The sequence below is a fragment of the Hippoglossus stenolepis genome, chromosome 13, assembly GCF_022539355.2.
Source record: "Hippoglossus stenolepis isolate QCI-W04-F060 chromosome 13, HSTE1.2, whole genome shotgun sequence".
Classification (NCBI taxonomy): domain Eukaryota; kingdom Metazoa; phylum Chordata; class Actinopteri; order Pleuronectiformes; family Pleuronectidae; genus Hippoglossus; species Hippoglossus stenolepis.
The window spans coordinates 863,302-886,959 of record NC_061495.1 but is presented as its reverse complement, the minus strand read 5'-3'; the positions used below and the strand labels follow the sequence as shown (position 1 = coordinate 886,959).

At 44.9% G+C, this 23,658-nt stretch overlaps 3 protein-coding genes across 11 annotated transcripts in view; all 3 read right to left on the bottom strand.

Annotated features, from left to right (window-relative positions):
• LOC118120114 (abl interactor 2-like) overlaps window positions 1–23,658 on the bottom strand; it is an 882,953-nt gene that overhangs the window by 14,041 nt on the left and 845,254 nt on the right. The window lies entirely within an intron of this gene.
• Window positions 450–9,993, bottom strand: LOC124854602 (transmembrane protein 237A-like). 3 transcript variants are annotated; one of them, XM_047342562.1, is made up of 11 exons: window positions 9,767–9,987; window positions 8,582–8,661; window positions 4,882–5,010; window positions 4,439–4,541; window positions 3,448–3,602; window positions 2,285–2,405; window positions 2,018–2,209; window positions 1,180–1,253; window positions 1,002–1,089; window positions 749–870; window positions 450–626 (listed from the first exon to the last, which is right to left on the bottom strand). In XM_047342562.1, exons 2-11 carry the CDS (start codon window positions 8,649–8,651, stop codon window positions 559–561), a joined length of 1,122 nt encoding a protein of 373 aa, XP_047198518.1. In that variant the 5' UTR covers window positions 8,652–8,661; window positions 9,767–9,987; the 3' UTR covers window positions 450–558. The 3 variants fall into 3 exon arrangements, with proteins under 3 accessions (XP_047198518.1, XP_047198516.1, XP_047198517.1); XM_047342560.1 differs by having other exon boundaries at window positions 2,018–2,405; window positions 8,582–8,663; window positions 9,767–9,993; XM_047342561.1 differs by having other exon boundaries at window positions 2,018–2,405; window positions 8,582–8,766; window positions 9,772–9,993.
• Window positions 11,162–23,658, bottom strand: part of LOC118119651 (MAGUK p55 subfamily member 4) — a 14,298-nt gene continuing 1,801 nt past the window's right edge. The window contains exons 3-21 of one of the 2 annotated variants that reach the window (XM_035173767.2): window positions 22,684–22,805; window positions 22,492–22,569; window positions 22,210–22,293; window positions 21,035–21,166; window positions 17,890–17,971; window positions 16,733–16,818; window positions 16,180–16,251; window positions 15,913–16,109; window positions 15,637–15,695; window positions 15,304–15,321; window positions 14,679–14,711; window positions 14,533–14,553; window positions 14,220–14,258; window positions 13,855–14,022; window positions 13,160–13,240; window positions 12,802–12,895; window positions 12,464–12,572; window positions 12,200–12,334; window positions 11,162–12,088 (exon numbers count right to left, since the gene is read on the bottom strand). In XM_035173767.2, the coding sequence (XP_035029658.1) occupies window positions 11,903–12,088; window positions 12,200–12,334; window positions 12,464–12,572; window positions 12,802–12,895; window positions 13,160–13,240; window positions 13,855–14,022; window positions 14,220–14,258; window positions 14,533–14,553; window positions 14,679–14,711; window positions 15,304–15,321; window positions 15,637–15,695; window positions 15,913–16,109; window positions 16,180–16,251; window positions 16,733–16,818; window positions 17,890–17,971; window positions 21,035–21,166; window positions 22,210–22,293; window positions 22,492–22,569; window positions 22,684–22,805 (1,796 nt within the window). In that variant the 3' untranslated portion in view covers window positions 11,162–11,902. Of the gene's footprint in view, window positions 12,089–12,199; window positions 12,335–12,463; window positions 12,573–12,801; window positions 12,896–13,159; window positions 13,241–13,854; window positions 14,023–14,219; window positions 14,259–14,532; window positions 14,554–14,678; window positions 14,712–15,303; window positions 15,322–15,636; window positions 15,696–15,912; window positions 16,110–16,179; window positions 16,252–16,732; window positions 16,819–17,889; window positions 17,972–18,840; window positions 20,152–20,368; window positions 20,676–21,034; window positions 21,167–22,209; window positions 22,294–22,491; window positions 22,570–22,683; window positions 22,806–23,658 lie in introns of those variants that run through there. The other variant, XM_035173766.2, reaches the window with a different exon arrangement.

Genomic DNA, 23,658 nt, shown 5'->3' with positions numbered 1-23,658 from the left:
CACCTGATCCACCTGATCCACCTGATCCACCTGGATCCACCTGATCCACCTGATCCACCTGGATCCACCTGATCCACCTGGTCCACCTGGATCCACCTGATCCACCTGGATCCACCTGATCCACCTGACTCACGTGATTCACTCCTCCTCCTCACACCTCAGTTACTACAGGTGAAGTGTTGAAGCTGACTCTTTTTTTCTTTTTGAAAAGAATAAAGTTCAACACCAGTTTCCATGATCATCAAAGTATGAAAGCATGATGGGAAACAGCAGCGACCACCAGAACTTGACTCTTTCTTATGGAATGTGGAAACATTAATTATAGCTCATCTTTCTGACTGGATCTAAATCTATAGCACGTGAATACATATCCAATATAGGCTACAAATACCTATGTATCAGAGCAGTGGCTCCATCCTGTGGCAAAAAGCTGTAAACACACCCCACACTGAACATAAGCCACATTTCTTTATTTACAAAATGACTCAACACAAAGCACTATGTGAGGAACTGTACAAAAACATACATGAAACACAGAAGAAGAAGAAACGAAGTGAATCAGGCAGAAACGTCCAAGTTCTCCTCTCCTCTCGAGGAACCCTCCACCTCCATCGTCATCAGGAACTCTGAGAGGGAAAACAGCACATTAACACACACAAACACACAGACACACACAGACAAACACACACACACACTGACACACACACACACACACACACACACACACTGACACACACACTATCGTCACCTTCTGTGTAGTCGATGTCCGGTCGTGTGGAGATGACAGCCCAGGCCAAGCCCACCAACAGCGCCACCACCAGGTTCACTACAATCCACGGCCGCAAGATCTGCTCCTCTGAACCTGGAGGCCTGGAGGACACCAGCGCTTTTTATTTTTCATCTTATTTCCTATCTTTTTATTTTTTTTATAAAGATTATTGCGTTTTCAGGAAAATGTTTTTTTAAACAACAAAGTAAAATATGAAAAAGAGAGTTGTCACCACAGAGTCTCGTTGGCTGAAGGATAAAGGTTGATACGGTCACTGGTCATTTGTTGACTGAGGGACAGAATCAGGGCGATAAAGTATACTGCAAACACAGAGAGAAAAACTCTTCATCATCACCATCAGCATCATCATCATCTTCATCACCATCATCTTCATCATCTTCATCACTTACAGAACGAGGCCAGAGCAGCAGGGTCGAGTGTGAGGAATCCTCTCAGAGCCATTGAGGCCTTGGCCAGGTTCACTCTGCAGGAGAGACAAAGATGTTTGTTTCCTTTCAGTTTATTTAAAATGGAAATAGATGAGTTGAAATGTTCCTGTCATGTTCCTGGCATGTTCCTGACGTGTTCCTCACATGTTCCTCACATGTTCTGCAGGTTCTGCAGGTTCTCTATGTGAGAACAAATGTCTGAGTCAGTGTCTCTGGACATTTTCTGGATCTTCTCCTGCAGCCTCCTGGTAAAATGTGTGTAACATGTCAGAGTGAGTCCATGTGAGGACACAGCAGGACAATGTGTGGAAGCTTCCCAGAGAGCGAGTGGACGTGTTGACGAGGTTTCTAACACGTGACGGACGTGAAACTGGAAGAACACAAACATCTCAGGATGAAGAAGAGGAGCCGTACACGTAGAAGACGAAGACGTCAACTTGGAAACACGAGGAGGTTCCAGAGAGTCCTTGTGTCCTCTGGGTTCAGCTGGTTGTAATATGTAACATCACCACTATGTGTCTCTAATTACCTGTGAAGATTCTCAATTATCCAGCTCATGACATCTTCAGGTATCGAACATTTGAACGTAGACAAGTGGACCTGTACGCATTACAACCATCACACTCAACCTGTTGCATCCAATGTGTCATTGTGTTATCTACAGTAGAGCTGCACACACACACACACGCGCGCACGCACGCACGCACGCACGCACGCACGCACGCACACACGCACACACGCACGCACACACACACACGCACACACGCACGCGCACACACACACACACACACACACACACCTATCAAATGCCGACACGGTGCTGATGGCCAGCAGCAGGTAGAGCAGAGACTGGGCGGGGTAAGCCAGTGGGTGGTACTGCTGCAGCAGGTTGGGCAGTGTGGTCATCTGTTCGCCCGCCAACACGTACACAACGATGATGTTCCACACCGCGTAGCCCGCCAGGAAACCGTGAGAGAACAGGCCGATCACCCTGCACACAGAGATAAGGGTTAAGGTTAAGGGGTTAGGTAAGTAGTTCCTATGGTTAAGGTTAAGGTGTGCAGACCTGAAGCCACTGTGGACCCTCAAAGCGACGTCTCTGGTGGTCCAGATCTGTCTGGGGTCCATGTAGTCGTCCATCAGCTCGGAGTGTCGGAACTGCTCCACCCGCTCCGCCTGGAAACGCCCTGCAGTCAAAATGTCCGCCGTGAACAAGGGCCAAGCAGCTTCGTGGTCGTTTGGACCGGGCTCAGAGCGTCGGAGGAGATTGGGTGAGTCGGGTGAGGTCAGAGGTCAGTGACCCACATCAGTGCTAATGGATTAAAGAGGCTGCTGCTGTTCTGGGTTACTGACGATTTTAAAGAGACAAATCCTCATTGGTTGATTAAATACTTATAAACTGATACTGGAACTTATGTTGTAATAACAGCCGGTACGTTCATTATCTGTCTTCTCTCGGTGTTTCCTGGTTCCGATACTTCGTCCGTCTCAGCTCTCAACAAACATATTCAACATGTTCAACATATTGGACCCAAACATACACAAAAAACATCAAGTCCCCAATGTAAATAATGTGTTTTACTATAAAAACCATGAAGCTTTTTGAAGTTGTATTCAAATGTAAGTGTAGGTTGTAAATATGAAGATCTCAGTGTAAAGCTGATATAAGATGAAACGGCCCTTGGAGCCACAGTTGAAGCAGAACTCTTCAGTCTGGTGGGTTGTGTCTGTTGTGAGCACGGACAGAGACTTGTACGAGGTTCGTCACTGTGTGTTTCCAGAAAGAGGGAGAAATGACGGCCACCATCTTGTCTCTCGTCCTCTAACTCAAGTGTAAAACATGATTTATTACGTTGCATTAAATCGATCATGTCTCTAGTAACTTGGCTGATCAACACCAAACAGAAACTAGCACAGAGTTTTAGGTCCGTACTTTTGACCGAAGTTGAATTCTGTGTTTACGCTGTGACATCTCGAACCAGCCACGGGATTTGATCATGTGGGCGTGGCCTGCGACTCAGATGTTTAACAGTGTCGGAGAAGTCACGTCAGAGATAAAATAATAAATACATTTTCTCCTCACACAAGAAAAAAGCTGATTTCTTTCATTTATAAAACAGAAAATGTTCCTTTCAGGAGCTAAAATACTCGTATGGAGGGAGATGGTTTTAGTTTGAGAATGAAAACGTCGACGTGTGGATGAAGCAATAACATCTGATTCACACTCACGGTTCCGCTCCACGAAGACTTTGCCGACCGGCTGGCTGTGGCTGTGGGGGGCGGAGAACAGGGAATGCTGGGGGATGGGAGACTGGGCGTCTGTGATGATGTCGTCATCTTCGGCTCCGAGGTCGTCGCTGTAGTGCTCCGTCGCCTTCGCCTTCCTACATCAAACAATACAGAGGATTTCATTTCACAGAGCAACTCTGAGGAAGTGGATCAGTAAATTCATGGTCCCCAGAAGATGAGTCTGAAATCGTTCACCCACACTGTGGCGAGAGAGGTGGCACCAAAACACGAGTCTCTCTTACATGGTCAGTGTGAAGGATTTTGTCACATGTTGTGTAGTCAGTGTTTGTGAAGCAGCAGCAGCAGGTTGTCGGGTCCGACTCGTTCAAACAGGAACATGTGGGAACATCAGGCGAGGGGCGGAGCCTGTAGAGCAGCAGGGGCGGAGCCTGTAGAGCAGCAGGGGGCCGGACATGACGTATAAACTCTGCTGTGGAAAGATCAGTGTTTGTTTACAGCTCATCCACACCGGCGTCGGCCCTCATCACCAAAGATCTGGAACCTCCTCGTGTTTCCAAGTGGACGTCTTCGTCTTCTACGTGTACGGCTCCTCTTCTTCATCCTGAGATGTTTGTGTTCTTCCAGCTTCACGTCCGTCACGTGTTAGAAACCTCATCAACACGTCCACTCGCTCACTGGGAAGCTTCAGGACATTGTCCTGCTGTCTCCTCACATGGACTCACTCGGACATGTTACACACATGTTACCAGGAGGCTGCAGGAGAAGATCCAGAAAATGTCCAGAGACACTGACTCAGACATTTGTTCTCACATAGAGAACCTGCAGAACATGACAGGAACATGTGGGGAACACGTCAGGAACACATCAGGAACATGTCAGGAACACGTCAGGAACACGTCAGGAACACGTCAGGACTGAAATCAGCGACACCTTGTATCTATTCGTTCACTTGCTTCTTGCAGGTTCTCACCTTTTCCTTTTGGTCTTTCTGGTCACAGGGACAGTTGTCTCCTCTCCGTCGATGGGGGACTCCACCATGTCACCGTTTGGAACGTCTTGTTCTGCTTCCTGGTCTGACAGAACATCATGTGACGTGAGGACGTTTAGAACAAATGGTTATTCTCCTTGTTTTAACAGGACACAGTGAAGTGTAGCTCAGTGCGACTTAAGAGTTGAAACTTAATTTATATTAATTCATTATTAATTATCTTTAAACTCATTCTTTAATGAGAGGATCATTTACTTTGCCAGGTCATTAAAGATAAGGTTGTTTAGTTGTGTCGTGGTTTAGTTCAGTTGTGTAGTTGTATTGTTTGTAGAGTTTTGAACCTTCTTCACTGTTTCTCTTGAAAATGGTTGATGTGGTTTTTTGTTGAAACAGAAAAACAGCAGCCGCAGTGGAAACGTTTTTACCGATGGTCAGCGCCTTCTTCTTTTTCTTCTTCTTCTGTGGTGCTGGCTCCTGAGGCTCTGGGGTCAGATGGTCTCTGCTGTCAGAGCGACTCCTGGTGGTCACCTCCTCCATCTCCACCTCCACAGCCACTGAACAAGAACACAGTAGATGACAGTAGAACGCAGTAGAACACAGTAGATGACAGTAGAACGCAGTAGAACACAGTAGAACACAGTAGAACGCAGTAGAACACAGTAGAACACAGTAGATGACAGTAGAACGCAGTAGAACACAGTAGATGACAGTAGAACACAGTAGAACACAGTAGAACACAGTAGAAATGTAGATGACAGTAGAACACAGTAGAACACAGTAGAACACAGTAGAACACAGTAGAGGCAGTAGAACACAGTAGAACACAGTAGAACACAGTAGATCACAGTAGAACGCAGTAGAACACAGTAGAACACAGTAGATGACAGTAGAACACAGTAGAACACAGTAGAACACAGTAGATGACAGTAGAACACAGTAGAACACAGTAGAACACAGTAGAACGCAGTAGAACACAGTAGATGACAGTAGAACACAGTAGAACACAGTGAAACACAGTAGAACACAGTAGAACACAGTAGAACACAGTAGAACACAGTAGAACACAGTAGATGACAGTAGAACACAGTAGAACACAGTAGAACGCAGTAGAACACAGTAGAGCAGTAGAAGAAGTAGAACACAGTAGAACACAGTAGATGACAGTAGAACACAGTAGAACACAGTAGATGACAGTAGAACACAGTAGAACACAGTAGATGACAGTAGAACACAGTAGATGACAGTAGAACACAGTAGAATGCAGTAGAACACAGTAGAACGCAGTAGAACACAGTAGATGACAGTAGAACACAGTAGAACGCAGTAGAACACAGTAGAACGCAGTAGAACACAGTAGATGACAGTAGATGACGAGTAGAACACAGTAGAACACAGTAGATGACAGTAGAACGCAGTAGAACACAGTAGAACGCAGTAGAAGAGAGTAGAACACAGTAGAACACAGTAGAACGCAGTAGAACACAGTAGATGACAGTAGAACACAGTAGAACACAGTAGATGACAGTAGAACACAGTAGAACGCAGTAGAACACAGTAGAACGCAGTAGAACACAGTAGAACACAGTAGATGACAGTAGAACACAGTAGAACACAGTAGAACACAGTAGAACACAGTAGAACACAGTAGAACACAGTAGATGACAGTAGAACACAGTAGAACGCAGTAGAACACAGTAGAACACAGTAGAGCATAGAAGAACACAGTAGAACACAGTAGATGACAGTAGAACACAGTAGATGACAGTAGAACACAGTAGATGACAGTAGAACACAGTAGAACACAGTAGAACACAGTAGAACACAGTAGAACGCAGTAGGCAGTAGAACACAGTAGAACACAGTAGATGACAGTAGAACACAGTAGAACACAGTAGATGACAGTAGAACACAGTAGAACACAGTAGATGACAGTAGAACGCAGTAGAACACAGTAGAACACAGTAGAACGCAGTAGAACACAGTAGAACACAGTAGAACACAGTAGAACACAGTAGAACACAGTAGAACACAGTAGAACACAGTAGAACACAGTGAAGCACAGAGAACACAGTAGAACACAGTAGAACACAGTAGAACGCAGTAGAACCAGTAGAAGACAGTAGAACACAGTAGAACACAGTAGAACGCAGTAGAACACAGTAGAACACAGTAGAACACAGTAGATGACAGTAGATGACAGTAGAGCAAGAACACAAGTAGAACGCAGTAGAACACAGTAGAACACAGTAGAACACAGTAGATGACAGTAGAGCATGAGAACACAGTAGAACGCAGTAGAACACAGTAGATGACAGTAGAACGCAGTAGAACACAGTAGAACACAGTAGAACGCAGTAGAACACAGTAGAACACAGTAGAACACAGTAGAACAGTAGAACACAGTAGAACTAGAACACAGTAGAACGCAGTAGAACACAGTAGATGACAGTAGAACACAGTAGAACGCAGTAGAACACAGTAGAACACAGTAGAACACAGTAGAACGCAGTAGAACACAGTAGAACACAGTAGAACGCAGTAGAACGCAGTAGATGACAGTAGAACACAGTAGATGACAGTAGAACACAGTAAACAGTAGAACACAGTAGAACACAGTAGAGCGCAGTAGAACACAGTAGAACACAGTAGAACACAGTAGAATGCAGTAGAACACAGTAGAACACAGTAGAACGCAGTAGAACACAGTAGATGACAGTAGAACGCAGTAGAACACAGTAGAACACAGTAGATGACAGTAGAACACAGTAGAACACAGTAGATGACAGTAGAACACAGTAGAACACAGTAGAACGCAGTAGAAGAGTAGAACACAGTAGAACACAGTAGAATGCAGTAGAACACAGTAGAACACAGTAGAACGCAGTAGAACGCAGTAGATGACAGTAGAACACAGTAGAAGACAGTAGAACACAGTAGATGACAGTAGAACACAGTAGAACACAGTAGTGACAGTAGAACACAGTAGAACACAGTAGAACACAGTAGATGACAGTAGAACGCAGTAGAGCAGTAGATGACAGTAGAACACAGTAGAACACAGTAGATGACAGTAGAACACAGTAGAGCACGAACACAGTAGAACACAGTAGAACACAGTAGATGACAGTAGATGACAGTAGAACGCAGTAGAACACAGTAGAACACAGTAGAACGCAGTAGAACGCAGTAGAACACAGTAGAACACAGTAGATGACAGTAGAGCAGTAGAACACAGTAGAACACAGTAGATGACAGTAGAATGCAGTAGAACGCAGTAGATGACAGTAGAACACAGTAGAACACAGTAGATGACAGTAGAACACAGTAGAACGCAGTAGAACACAGTAGAACACAGTAGAACACAGTAGATGACAGTAGATGACAGTAGAACGCAGTAGAGCAGTAGAACACAGTAGAACACAGTAGAACACAGTAGATGACAGTAGAACGCAGTAGAACATAGAGAGTAGAACACAGTAGATGACAGTAGAATGATAGAACACAGTAGAACACAGTAGAACGCAGTAGAAGAGAGAACACAGTAGAACACAGTAGAACACAGTAGAACGCAGTAGAACACAGTAGATGACAGTAGAACACAGTAGAACACAGTAGAACGCAGTAGAGACGATAGAGCAGTAGATGACAGTAGAACGCAGTAGATGACAGTAGAACACAGTAGAACACAGTAGATGACAGTAGAACGCGTAGAACACAGTAGAACACAGTAGAACGCAGTAGAACGCAGTAGATGACAGTAGAACGCAGTAGATGACAGTAGAACACAGTAGAACACAGTAGATGACAGTAGAACAGGAACACAGTAGAACACAGTAGAACGCAGTAGAACGCAGTAGAACGGAGATGACAGTAGACGCAGTAGAACACAGTAGATGACAGTAGAACGCAGTAGAACACAGTAGAGCAGTAGAACACAGTAGATGACAGTAGAAGAGAGTAGAACACAGTAGAACACAGTAGAACACAGTAGAACGCAGTAGAACACAGTAGAACACAGTAGAACGCAGTAGAACACAGTAGAACGCAGTAGAACGCAGTAGAACGCAGTAGAACACAGTAGAACACAGTAGAACACAGTAGAACACAGACTCCGTCACCTCTCACCTTCTCCCGGCTCCTCTTCATCGTTCACCTCCTTCTTCGGCCTCTTCTTCTTGCTCTTGCCGGTCGGCATGGTGACGGTGCTCTGTCAGAACAGACGATGGTTCAGGTCAGTTCACGTTAACCAGCGTCTCGTGTGCTGCCGTGTGTTTCAGGTAACTGGATTAACCTGAGCTCTGAGGACGCTGCTGGTGGAAGGTGTTCAGTAAACAAACCCAGGGGTTTTGAGACTTCATTCAAAGAAAATTCTAATTTTTCAAAACTTCAACATAAAATGAATTTACTTTCATTTGAGTTCATTTACTTTAGGGAAATTCCCTTCCTTGTTTCTCAAGATCGTGAAGAGGAGAAGCGAGTCGAAGCACCAGCCCCTCGACTGACGGACTTAATGAACTTAATGAATATTGTTTTACCTGAAGTTCTGAGACTGAACCTGAGTGAGATATGAAAACTTCCAGTAACATTCACCACTTTTCTTTTCTGTTTCTGAGATCAACACGACATCTGTCCATCGGTGGGTGAGCAGAGGACGTCTGACAGGACATCATGTGACGTGAGGACGTTTAGAACAAAGGGTTATTCTCCTTGTTTTAACAGGACACAGTGAAGTGTAGCTCAGTGCGACGCTGTCAGAAACAAATACTTTTCTTTAGTAGACACTTTCTGAAAAGTCAGCCTTTAAGAGTTCAAACTTAATTTATATGAATTCATTATTAATGAACTTTAAACTCGTGCTTTAATGAGAGGATCATTTACATTGTCAGGTCATTAAAGATAAGGTTGTTAAGTCACACAAAGTCAGAAGTCAGAACTATGAAGAATACTGCTGACCAGTACAGATTCATGCTGATTCAAACAGTTCCACCTTTTATTACCTGACAGCGAACCTGTGAAATGTTAGCATGTTAGCACGTACGCAGCTGTATCCCTTCATGGGTGATGAAACGCAGAGTGAGTCTTTGCTTAGTATGAAACCAGCAGCAGGGTTCGGGTCGCCTAGCAGAACCTATCACTTATAATGTGAACAGCAGCAACACTCAGGTGCTGCACCATGAACATCTCATCTCTGGAACCGTCTAATGTTGATGCATGAAAACTTAGAGTTACTAAATGATTTCTTCCTGGTTTGTAAAGAGAAACTATAAACACAAAAACACAGCACAAGAAGATACGTGGGGTGAATGTCACCTCTGAGTCTGTGGCTGTGAAGGAGAAACTCCACACACTGTCCCTCCTTCACTTGGAGTCCGTCATTAATCCAGAAAGGTTCGAGAGGACTGATCTGGATCTTCAGATAAAAGCCTGAAGCACAAACCGTCAGCGAGGAGATGATGTGAAGCAGGAACAGAAGGAGGCCGGAGGCTGTGTTGCAGATCTGAGACTCATCCCGGGGTTTAAGGGGACAGGTGATCATGTGCTGAGCCGTGACGGCCACTCACAGAGCTCTGTGATTGGTCGGTCTGCTGCGACGTCACCAGCTGGCACAGCTCCAAATTAGCAATGGATGCTAATAATCCGTCACCCTGCTGCTAACAGTTCACTGGCCTGAGGTCAGACATGGACCCGATTACCAAACTCCTGTTTTATGGTTCACTGATATTAACAACTTCAGTTTACTGTTGTAAACGTGTGTGTGTGTGTATTGTGTGTTCTCTTGTGTTGAATCTTCAGAAGAACTCCTCTTCATTAGTGAGTCGTCCTCAACTCATCTACAATCTTCTGTCACTTCGTATAGTTTGTGTTCAGAGCTTTGAATTATTTGACTCTTGTGTCCGAGTCCCAGAGCAGAGCCACAGTCAGCTGGTCTGTAGAAGACTGAGCAGGTGAGCTGCACAGGTCAAAGGTCAAAACCACCAGGCCACAGAAACCAGGTCACGTAATGAATCCTATTACACACACAGACACACACACACACACACACTTATCCTTGTTGAGACTTTGCAGTGACTTCCATTCATTGTGGACAGTCTAACTAAAACCTTATTCCTAACTATCACCAGGACCAGTTCATATCTAACCCTTAACCTACCCACACCTCACCTGTGACCTCTGACCTCAGGAGGTTTAGCTTTAGTAGAGCCCAGCTCTGGTCCCAATGACGTCTCCTGGTCCTGACAGGCTCAGTGTTCGTAGGACAAGGTTGTAAAGTCCTAAGAGACACAAATAACTTCCAAACAGTTTGTGTTGTTTCTTTCCTCTCGTGTGTTGAACAGTTTTCTGTGAATGTCTGAGGTGAAGTTTTTCTCTTGCCCAGAAAACACTGAAGCTTCTTCATGGTTGTGTGTCTGACACGCCCACTAACAAACCCAGTAGCATTCAGTTTGTTTCATGTCAGTGCAGCACTCTGGTGACATGTGTGATTTATTATATGAACAGTGGGAGGAGCATCATGAAGGTAAATGCAAACCGGTGAGCTGCAGGTGAGGAAACTAAAAACCACAATGACAACACAAAAAACATTTGAGTAATAACATTGATTTTATTGATGCAACAGGTTTTTACTTTTTATTTAATAGAATCCATTTTATTTCTTCTTCCTCATCTATTGGAACAACCCCCTGACATAAAGTCACTAATCCTCCTTGAATCTGCTGCTGAGCTGCATCTGCCTGCACAGGCTTAACCTGAGGAACACGGGGGACGCTCACTTTCACTCTGCACAAAACATGTCACAAGGTTTAAAGATATTTAAGATATTCTACATGATCATCATTGACTGATGAGCTGAAATCCAGGACAGATGTACTGATCAATGAGATCAGCAGCATCTCATAAGGAACAGTTATAATGTAGAGTCTTATACGACATTTCATTTAAACTACACACAGTGACATTCAGGAACATCTGCATTATTCCAGAGTCAAATAGAGATTAGGTCACTTTTTGTTTCCTGTTTATGTCATACTGGACGTTCTCCTCATTAAAATGTCATTTGTTTGTGCTTCTTTTGGTCATTTGAGCATTATTGAGCATTATGTTTTTCTTGAAACAACTTTACTGTTATTGTCGGATGAAGCCATGAGAGTGTGTGAGACAGAGAAACAGTCGTGTGGTGAAGCTTTGGTGAGACACTGAGACGTCTGCAGGTCCACGAGTTCCACAGAAAGGTTTCTGTGTCATAAACGTCTCGAGTGGTCGAGTGTCAATAGTGGAAAGTAACTAAGTACATTTACTCAATTACTGCACGTAAAGCAGCTGTGGTACCTACAGAGAATCATCAGTTTCCTCTCCTCTCTCCTCAGCTCCTCCTCGTCTATCCTCCATCACCTCCTCCTCCTTCCTCCCTCTCACCTTCCCTTTAAATCCTCCCCCCTTGATTCCGCTCTAGGCCTCTGGCCGGCTCCAGCTCACAGGAATCCACTGAGGTTCGTTCTGAGCCTGTTGGACGATGGAGCACAGCTGCATGCAGGCGTCCTGCAGCTCCTCGTTCACCAGCACGCTGTCGAACAACTGTTTGTACTTTGCCTCCATCGTGAGGGACGTCTCCTCCAGCTCCACGAAGTCGTCCTCCTGCAGGGACAGACACATGAGCCCGTCCTCACACAGTCACCAATAACAAGTTATTTTGTCTGACAGCTGCAGACGTGTTAGGACGTGTCTCTACAGGACGGAGTCTCTTACCGTGAAAGCTCTGTTGATGGTGCAGTTGGTGATGAGTCGGGCGTCTCTCCTCGTCTGTCTCAGTCTGTCTGGGTCGGGGACTTTGATGAAAATCACGTAAGGCTTCAGTTTTCTCGTCCTCAGCGGCTGGACGCTCTGAGGGCAGAGACAGTGTGTCAGCAGCGTTCCTGGATTATGTCTCATTGTGGGTTTGGTTATAAAGTGTGTGTGTCTGTTCAGACTGTTTCTAACTGAGTGAATCCTGTTCCTCTTCAGGAAACTCACATGTGGTTCCACATCGACGATGCACATTCGTCCCCGTTTCAGCACGTCATCGATGGCGTCAGTGCTCGTCCCGTACAGGTGAGCTTTATATTCACCGTACTCCACAAACCTAAACACACACACACACACACACACACACACACACACACACACACACGTTGAAAACAATGAATGTCAGTGATTACACCCTGGAATATAAAATGGGTTTGTAAAGAAAATATGATAAATAAGAACAACATTTTGTATTTAATACTGAACTATATCTATGACACTACTGTGTTATAAGCTGTTAGATAAATGATTATCCATATTAAAAGGGTAACAGGAGAGGATCCCACCTGTGGTTACAGACCATGTACTCAAACAACTCTTTGGTGACAAAGTGGTACTCTCTTCCTGTCTGCTCCCCCGCTCTGATTGGACGCGTGGTGTCTGGTGACAGATCAGGTGGATGAATCATGTTCCACTTCAGGATCGTTCACTGAACTAAACAGAACATCTTCTTCTCTTTGTTTCTCTTTTCAATTATAATTATCTTTTTATTTGTCATTGTTTTTCATTCATATTTATATGCTGTGGCCTTAGTTTACAATTGAACTGTTATTTGTATTTTCTATCATTGTAAATTCAACATTAAAACCGATTTTAAATGTATTATTAGCGTTTAAATGAAGGTGTTAAATCTGTGGTACGTACGAGGTACGGGTCCCTGGAAGGTCGACGGGTTCAGTTTGATGAGTCTCTTCCTCAGTTCACTGACTCCGACTCCTGAGGCCCCTGAGCAGAACACACTGATATCACATCTGATACACAGCAGCTGATGAATACACTGTAGTTTCTACACAAAATGATTTAAAGTCTTGTTTTTGTGTATTAAAGCAGCAGCAGCTGAGACATCAGCAAAGACAGAGCTCTAAAATACTGGATCCTCAGCTTTTTATCTGTCTTTTTAAATCAGCTTTCAGATTTAACACTGACGACTTCACCTTCAACACTGACTGAGAACATTCAAACATGTATATGAGAATAAAACAGATCAAATATCCTCTCTTTGTTTCCTGTTGTAAATGGTCAACATTGTTTTAGCTTTGTGTGTCGTAGCACAGCAACACAATGAGAGGGTCAGTTATGATGTTTTACCAGTGAACTGAGTTTATTTAATAGAGCATCTTTCCTAAAGGCAGAAAACGCTCCTATTGGTCGAATCAGAGGAACAAAGGAGCTGCCAGGTGTGTGTGTGTGTGTGTGTGTGTGTGTGTGTGTGTGTGTGTGTGTGTTGTGTGTGTGTGTGTGTGTGTGTGTGTGTGTGTGTGGTTGAACATGTTAAGTCATTAACTCCTCATTGGTCCGTTAGTTCAGGTTTTCAGCAAGTTAAAATATTCCTCTCTCACCAACGAGGATGATGAGGCGGTGGTTCTCCTGCGGGGGGCGCTGGTACAGAGCCACCTCCTCATAAGGGGTGGACAGAGTGCTGCTGTTGGGGGAGCAGGAGGTGCAGGACTGTCGTCTCCTCCTGAAGGACGTTCTCCTCCACAGACGGAAAGTACGACGGAAACCAGCTGAGGAGACATTCAAACAATATGGATTAAAAGATATCGGCTTCACTGTTGGGAGCCGTCATGTCGTCCATCTTTATTCACAGTTCTCTGTTGACTGTGGAAACTAGAGACACGTGTGAACACCAGGTTGAAATCCATGTGCACATGAGTTTTAATGTTGTTCACGTGTGTGTTCACTGTGTGATGATGTGTCTCACCCAGGTAGATTCCATCAGTGACATCAGAATCAGCCTCATCTGAACGGAGGAAACATTGAGACTCTTCACTTCAGGGGTAAAGTCTTTTAAAGAATAAACTCTTCTGTTCTTTTATTTAACATCAAATACAAACAGCCTCGATGCAGAGAATCGAAATATTCTCATATTGAATGTTGCTGTAAAAGCTTTTATGAAACAACATTTAGGTAAAAGTTCATTAAAACAGATTTTTAGTTTCCATAGACTTTTAAAATGTTTCGTGAAAAACAAAGAACAGCTTCATGTTTCCCTGAGTCTGAACAGACTTACCTACCAAAATTCAGTTCCTCCACATCTGTGGAAAGAAGAGAAACAACACCGATGGATGATGACTCATGCAAAACAAATAGTGTATCATATAAACTGTATATCTATATATATACAGTTTATATCTGTATGTAACTGTAAGTCGTGTTTTACCTGTGAGGGTGCGTTTGTCCTCAGCCTCGTCCTCTGGAACAGGTATTAAAAAAAGGACAAAAAGACACGATGAGTCACAAAATGACAACAAACTGTCAAAGTGTGATTTGATGCTGATGTTGTTGGACGATGTGAATCATTGAGAATGTAGGACAAGATGTCCCCTTGTAGGGATATTTAACATCTTAACATGACGACAACAGGATGAGAACGTCAGGTTTTCACCCGTTGGAAGATTTGATGGATTCATGTGACACTTTGTCTCCAGAGGATGAACCCTACCAACTTCTGGGATCCTCTGACTTTACCTCTAGCGCCACCAAGAGGCTGACATTTCAATGAGGCGTACAGAGTTTAGCATTTGCAGCGATTAAAGCCTAGAGGCCGCAAATAATGTGAATAGGGAAATTTGATCCAAAATGGTAATTTGTGCTGAAACTGTGTTGATGTATTAATTTGTTCATCTGTGAACAAACTTTTCTTGGATGGAACTTTTTCCAAGGTGTCTGAATACAAAGCAGGACTGTGATGACTGCAACAGTAACAATAATAATATGAATGATAATATGAATACTACGACTACTACTACTATGATATTAACATGATTGTGCTGTGTCACACTCACCGTTCTCAGCCAGCGTCACTGTCGTCAGCAGAGGGAACAGAGAAAAGACACAACTGTTAGAAATGACTCACACATTGATCCTGGTCACAGCATCAGTTGTTTTCTACTGGAACAGTTTTCAGTTCAGTTCATTCAGAAAGTTCACTTCTCCACATTTTGTTCTATTATTCTCATGGTGACAAAACAAACCAGAGTTTTAGAAATTTGTTGGAAATTCAATTTGTTGAGACACTTTAATCTCAGCTGCCTCCTGGTTTCTTTTTGACTGGAGGGGGTGTAGCTACTTGCTGAATGCACTGAGGTGAGTGGTATTAACAATGGGTGAGTCCTCACAGGGCCGGATGCAGCTGTGGCCCGGTAGGGGCTGACTCCACCACTGCTCCCTCTGTTTACTGTGGAGGACAAAGACATGATGTCGTTTAAAAGCTCCCGTCAAACCATCAATGTGACAAAAATGTTCACTAAAAAATTCTCTAAGTTAAGAACCACAAACCCGACTGTTTGAAATTTAAATTTCGATCGTACTCAAATGTAAAACTGGACAAAAGCAGTAACTCAGCTAAAGCAGTGAATCTGTGTGGTTCAGGTGTTAGACTGATCCCCGGTCACCTCTTCAACATGCTGGCAGAGGGAATGAGTCCAGCACAGGACACCGAGCACGGCAGCTTCCTGGCCTGCCACCACCGTCCGTCCGACTGGTCCACCACCTCCAGCAGGTCTCCTCTGCTGAACGCCATCCCTGCATCCGGACACGGGATGGAGGAGTCCTGCAGGGGGCAGTAGTCCACCATGGCCTTCATGTACACCTGACGCACAGAGACAAAGTTTCAAGACAGAACGTTTTAATGAGGGATCCTCCGAGGTTCTGTTTCTTACCGACATGTGGCTGCTGCTGCTCTGAGCTGCGTTTGGAACGACCTTAAACAGGATCGTTCCCTGAGAATTGATCTGAGGAAACAAACCAACTTAACTTAGATGTCATTTCACATCAAAATGGGTTTTTAAACACTTCACACTCTTTGTGCTTTTCATTAAAAATCACTTATCACCATTTCCAGTGGTGGAAAATGTAGATATTTCACTTACTTGTAAATAGCAACACCACAATGTGGGATAGTCCCTCAAATAAAAGTGATGTGTTTTATCATCAAAATGAACTTACCAGAAATAAGTATAATATTCATTATGCAGAGTACAAACGACTGTCGGTGTGAATGTGGAATCTCACAAACCGTTCATCTTATTGACTTCACACTGAGGACGAGTTGTGTCACGAGATATTTTCAATAATTATAAAAATTGAATAAAAGGTCGACCAGTGCTCTGTATCAGTCAGTGGGGGCGGGGCAGTGTGTCTGTGGACAGAGTGGAACATGTCTTCTTCTAGGTCCTCAGGTAAACTACAGCAGCATGTAATTCCATTTCCTACCAGGATCTGGATGACCTGCTCCGGCTCCAGACCCAGCACCGGGTTACCGTTCACCTCCACGACCAGATCACCAGGATGGAGGAGTCCTGAGACACACAGGCATGTTAATTCTCAGAGACTGACTGACTTTAACCATAGTTACTACTTACCTTAACCTAAACTCAACCTAAACTTAACTTAACTCAACCTTAACTTAACTTAACACTTAACTTAACTTAACTTAACTTAACTTAACTTAACTTAACTTAACTTAGACTTAACCTAAACTCAACTTGAACTTAACCTAAACTCAACCTAAACTTAACTTAACTCAACCTTAACTTAACTTAACTTAACTTAAACTCAACCTGAACTTAACCTAAACTCAACCTGAACTTAACTTAACTCAACCTTAACTCAAACTTAACTTAACTTAACTTAACTTAACTTAACTTAACTTAACTTAAACTCAACCTAAACTTAACTTAACTCAACCTAACAACAACAACTTAACCTAAACAACTTAACTTAACTTACTCAACTTAAACTCAACTCAACTCAACCTAAACTTAACAACTTAAACCAACAGCAACTTAACCTTAACAACCTTAACCAACACAAACCTTAACCTTCTAAACTCAACCTTAACTTAACTTAACTTAACTTAGCAGCAGCTTAGCAGCTTAACCTAGCAGCTTAACTTAAACTCAACCTGAACTTAACCTAAACTCAACCTAAACTTAACTTAACCTAACTAACCTTAACCTAAACTCAACCTAAACTCAACCTAAACTTAACCTAAACTTAACCTAAACGTAACCTTAACTTAACTTAACACTTAACCTTAACTTAACTTAAACTCAACCTAAACTTAACCTTAACTTAACTTAACTTAACTTAACTTAACTTAACCTAAACTCAACCTAAACTCAAACTAAACCCTTAAAATGAAATGATTTGCATTATAGGGACTTGCTTTTGTCCTCATAAGGAAGACACACACACACACACACACACGCGCGCACGCACGCAGCGCACACACACACGCACACGCACACGCACACGCACACACGCACACGCACACGCACACACACACACACACACACACACACACACACACACACACACACACACACACACACACACACACACACACACAGGTTCTGGCCTCATCTCACCGCTGCGGTCGGCCAGTCCTCCATGAATCACTCTGGCGATGTAGATCCCTCCGGTCTCCTCGTCCCTCCTTATCGTCGCTCCCTGTCAGACCAGTTAACACAACTTTAACTTCCACTTTAACATTGGCTGCAAATACCAGGTTTTAGTGAAGCTCTGAATGATGAGATGGAAAACAGTTCAAAATGGAGAGATGGGAAATAAAAAATGATGAAATGAGCCTTGAAAACAATCAGGAAAGCTGAAATCCCGTTAGTTTCACAACCTGTGAGTTGTAACTGTTGTGATTAAAGTTGATCCTGAGAGAAATGAACAGAATGACTATCACCACTCTGCTGTGGCCTTGATATGTTGTGTGTTTGTATTCTGAGCAAATTATCCAAAATACTACTCGACATGGAACTTTTTTGCAATATACATTATATTTGATATAATATATATACTGTATATATTGCTAGCACTGTGGTTAAGCCCCCTCACGGCACAGTGACGGCTCTTACTACAGCTTGCAATGATGTCAGCCTAGAAACGGATTCAAAGAATACTTCAGTATAAAAGTGATTCTGTCAGTTGTCCACAGAATAGTCCTGACAACCTCATTGTGATTGGATCAAATCAAGTCTCTGACACAGGAGCCACTGACTGATATGATCAGCCTGACCTGATATGTGGAGTTCCACAGGGCTCAATGCTTGGACCTCTGTTGTTTCACCTTCACAAGTTGCCATATTAACACATGTATCGTATCGACGGTAGGGGGGGGGGGAGTTCTGTGTATGTGTGTATTCATCGATATGATGATGATGATGATGATGATGATGATGATGATGATGATGATAATGATGATGATGATGGTCATGGTTCCTGGATGAAATGGTAAATGTGGTTTGAGGGAATAACATTTTTCAGTACCTTTAAATATTTTGAATATTTCCACATCAAGGGTTCGATCCAGTGACTAAAACAAATGTTTGTTGTGTGAGAGTTGATCAGTCTGCTTCTGGTACGTGGTGAAAACCTTAAAATGCTGATTTGGATTTAGATCGTTTCCTGTTTGTGAAAAATGTTCTCATCACTTTCTTATATTCACAAAGTAAAAGATTTACTGGTTTATCAGCCAGTTTCTGTTTCCAGATCCAGAGCAGACGAGGGGAGGAGTTTGTTTTCAGCCTATTTCCTCTTCTTGTTCTTCTTCTCCTGCTTCTCCTTCTTCTTCTTGACTGTCAAACAACCTGTGCTGTCATGGTCTTGTTCATCCTCCAGAGGGACTCTAGAAACTGATCCATTACTGAACCTCATCTGTCCGTTACCACCACTACCACCTCCCCTGGCACCAGACATCACCACCGTCCTCTTTGAGCCTCCGTTTGTTTGTTTTGGACTCTTAGACGTTGGAAAGCCGTCGGCACAGGAACTGACGGATGAGGATGAAGAGGAAGAGGAGGAGCGAGAAGTAGAAGAAGGGGAGGATGACAGGTGCGGTGGGTAAGGTGTGGGAGGTTTGCGGATCCCTTTTGGAGAGATTGAGGAGACTCTTGGAGGAGGTGGGGGAGGAGTGTGCTGTCTCGGCCTGCGTGGCGGTGACGACTCGGGGTGTTTGCTGGCCACAATGAGCCCCTGGAGCTTGTCGACCACCTCAGCAAGCAGGTTGAGCGCCTGGGCGTTCTCCTCCACGCTGTCTGTGATCAGCTCTGTCACTGCAACCATCTTGTGTCCAAGGTGGCGAACATCCTGGGTGCCGTGCTCGATGCTGCTGGCCGCCGTCTGAACAGTGGACCTGAGCTCCTCCACGCTGCACTGCTTGGTGAGGGCTGGAGGCTGAGGGTGCTGACAGAGGTTTGGTTGGAGATGCTTGTTTTGGGTCAGTTTTGGTTGATTCCTGCATCCATTGTGACGAGGAGCGGTGGAGTAGTAGTGTGTGTTGGGACGATTGACCGTCTCTTGGTGGTGTTTGTTATGAGGTGCAGTCTGCCTGGCAGGGGTGGGGAGCGTGCTAACACCCTGCTGATGGGTGGAGCGCGGAGCTGCAGGACTGGAAGGTGCAGTTTGGGCACAAACAGGACTCATCCCAGGACAAGATGGAGCCCTGCCGGGGGTGGGGATGTTCCTTGATTGTCCTCCTGTTGTCCCCTTTTGGTACAGGACTGGGGAGCTGGGCAGGCTGACACTGAAAGCCAGGACAGGAGGAGGAGGGTAGGCATAGTCATCACGGCTTGATCCGGCTGCTTCTCTCCCATTGGGTTTGGTTTTCTCTGAAAATGAACCTCCATGCACAGAGGATGGAGATGGAGAGATGCCAAGAGAAAAGTGAACTCGATGTAATTAACAGGATTAAAAAGTGAAGAATTAAAGAACAGAAAACAGAGGATTTGTGATGAGTTGAGCGTCTGCAGTCTATTTAATGGATGAACGACCAGATGAAGAAATGATCAGATGATTAATTGTTGATCATCTGCACCGACCGTCCTCTCCTCCTCTTACCAGCACAGGATGCAGGACTAAAGACGGAGGGAGCTGATTGGTTGAGCTTGTTCTTCCAGAGCTCTGTGGTCTGTGGGCACAAACAGCAGCTTCCTGTCGACTGATAGCGAGGCAGGAAGGGCCGGGACCGGTCTCCTCTGGGGACGGGCAACAGCCTGGCTTCACTTTCAGTCACGCTGAGCTCCTCCCCCGACCACGCCCGTCTGCCAGGGGCGAGGCGCTCCAGCGTGAGGCGGCGGAGGCTGCTCCAGCGTCTACGAATCACGCCCCCCCCATCGCCTACACTCGCTCTGCGCTCTGATCCGTTCTTGGTGAGGGAAAGATAAGAAACTATGATGATCTAGTTCTAGAAATTACATTTACATACTATTTAGTCTTCTCATCATTTTATTTTATGTTTTGTTTTTTATTTTTACATGAATTTACTGCACAGAAGTAAAAGCTCAGGACCTGATTTCACCTCCTCAACTGTATTTGTGGTTATTTTGGGTTAAAACTGAAATCATCCGACCTCTGTTATATCATAGTTGTTGTGTTCTTACATTGATTTTCAAACCTTTAGAAATCTGTAGTTTAAATTAAGGTGATGGTGTGTTTTATTTATTTGCCTGTTGGTGGCGTCTTATCCCTTTTGTGCATGTGAAACAATGAAATCCTCTGTCTCACCAGCGGCTGGTTGTTCTTCACCAGACACACGATCCTCATGGCCTCCTCATCCTCAGGTAACTCGTCAGGCAGCGGCGGTAAGACAGGTCCATAATCTGACTGAGCCACGCTGTCATGGGAAGACAGGAGAGCCTGACAGACAGGTACAGACAGACAGGGAGTCAGGGGGTGAGGTACAGACCAGGGGGTGGGGTACAGACCAGGGGGTGAGGTACAGAGCAGAGGTGAGTCAGGGTGAGGTACAGACCAGGGGGTGAGGTACAGACCAGGGGTGAGTACAGACCAGGGGGTGAGGTACAGACCTGGAGGTGAGTCAGGGGTGAGAACCAGGGGACCAGGGGTGAGTACAGACCAGGGGGTGAGGTACAGACCAGGGTGAGGTACAGACCAGGGGGTGAGTACAGACCTGGAGGTGAGTCAGGGGGTGAGGTACAGACCAGGGGTGAGTACAGACCAGGGGGTGAGGTACAGACCTGTGAGTCAGGGGTGAGGTACAGACCAGGGGTGAGTACAGGGGTGAGTACAGACCAGGGTGAGTACAGACCAGGGGTGAGGTACAGACCAGGGGTGAGTACAGACCAGGGGTGAGTACAGACCAGGGGTGAGTACAGACCAGGGGTGAGTACAGACCAGGGGTGAGGTACAGACCAGGGGTGAGTACAGACCAGGGGAGGTACAGACCAGGGGTGAGTACAGACCAGGGGTGAGTACAGACCAGGGGTGAGTACAGACCAGGGGGTGAGGTACAGACCAGGGGGTGAGGTACAGACCTGGAGGTGAGTCAGGGGGTGAGGTACAGACCAGGGGGTGAGTACAGACCAGGGGTGAGTACAGACCAGGGGTGAGGTACAGACCAGGGGTGAGGTACAGACCAGGGGTGAGGTACAGACCTGGAGGTGAGTCAGGGGGTGAGGTACAGACCAGGGGGTGAGTACAGACCAGGGGGTGAGGTACAGACCAGGTGAGGTACAGACCAGGGGTGAGTACAGACCAGGGGTGAGTACAGACCAGGGTGAGGTACAGACCAGGGGTGAGTACAGACCAGGGTGAGTCAGCCAGGGGTGAGTACAGACCAGGGGTGAGTACAGACCAGGGGTGAGGTACAGACCAGGGGTGAGTACAGACCAGGGTGAGTACAGACCAGGGGTGAGTACAGACCAGGGGTGAGTACAGACCTGCAGGTGAGGACACCTCAGCAGACTGTACAGTTCTCTGGCCTCAGCTGATGGACGGTGAACTCTGTGGATCTCAGTCATGATCTGAAGGAACAGACACAGAACTTTCAGAACATCTCCTTCTTCTTCTCTCACGTGTTTGTCACGTATGTTCGTACTGTGAGCTCCGACAAATTGACCCGACAGACGTTGTGTTTTTGCATCTGAAGTAGCTGACGTGGTTATACGTGGTTTCACCAGATTACAGACGTGCAGAATCATGGACCATGTGTGAGTATGAACCTGGTGAGAAAGGCCTGAGGCGTAAGGCAGAAAGGGGCTGGGCGTCGACCTCTGGAACTGCAACAGGCACTCGTACATCTGGAGGGTGGAAACAGGAAGTGACATCATCAGTGGTTGGAGGGAGGAGACAGCAAGTGACATCATCAGTGGACAGGTGTTGCTGCGGGTTAGTGCACATCTGTGGGATCGAACCTTCAGCAGGGAGCTCAGCCACGGGGCCGTCAGGAGGTCACGGAGCAGCTGAGCACCGCCGACGTTTCTGCTGATGGCTTCGCCCACATCATCCACCACACTGGACAACACCTCGCTGACACCTGCACGCTCACACACACACACACACACACACACACACACACACACACACACACACACACACACACACACACACACACACACACACACACTTTATCTGTTACTGCATTTGACATTAGATAACTGGAAATAATAATAATAATAATTGTTCTGGCCTGACTCTCGTCTCACCTGACGACTCATGATCCCTCACCTTGTTTATTTGTTTGAATAATTCATGAATTTTTATTTACAAATCACACATGTTTGAAGGACTGATATTTATGAGTCTCTTAAGTGATGTTCTCGTTTACTTCATACTTTTACTTTTCATTTTACTTTTACATTCTATTTTACCGCTGAATCTCTGCTGGATCGGCTGCTGCGCTCAAATCACCTGAACCATCAATAATCTGGCTCTTGATGAGACGGATTTCAAATAAACACAAAATGTGCAATTGTCTGCAAAATGTTATTGTCCTGTTTGAATAAACTTTATTGAAATTTGTCAGTGTCAGTGTGGCCATTAAAGAATCTGATAATGTGCAGGTTCAACATGATGCAGAGTCTTTATTTCTGAATGAGTTTGATTTCACTTCTCGTCTTCGCTGCCAGAGAAGATTAAGATTTAATCACTGTGTTATTTTGTGACTCATTTGAGACTTTGTGTCAATGATCTGAAAATGATTATAAATGTAGAGTATGATCAAAGATGAGGGGAATGAATAAGGCACTGGAGCATCTCCAGATCCTGATATGCAGAAGAGTTCTTCCACTCAGCAGATGTTGAAGTGGTTTTTACTTCCTCGTGAACAGAAGGTGAAACACAGACAGGATGAACGTCAGTGAGGAGCCGTGACCCTGAAGACTAATACC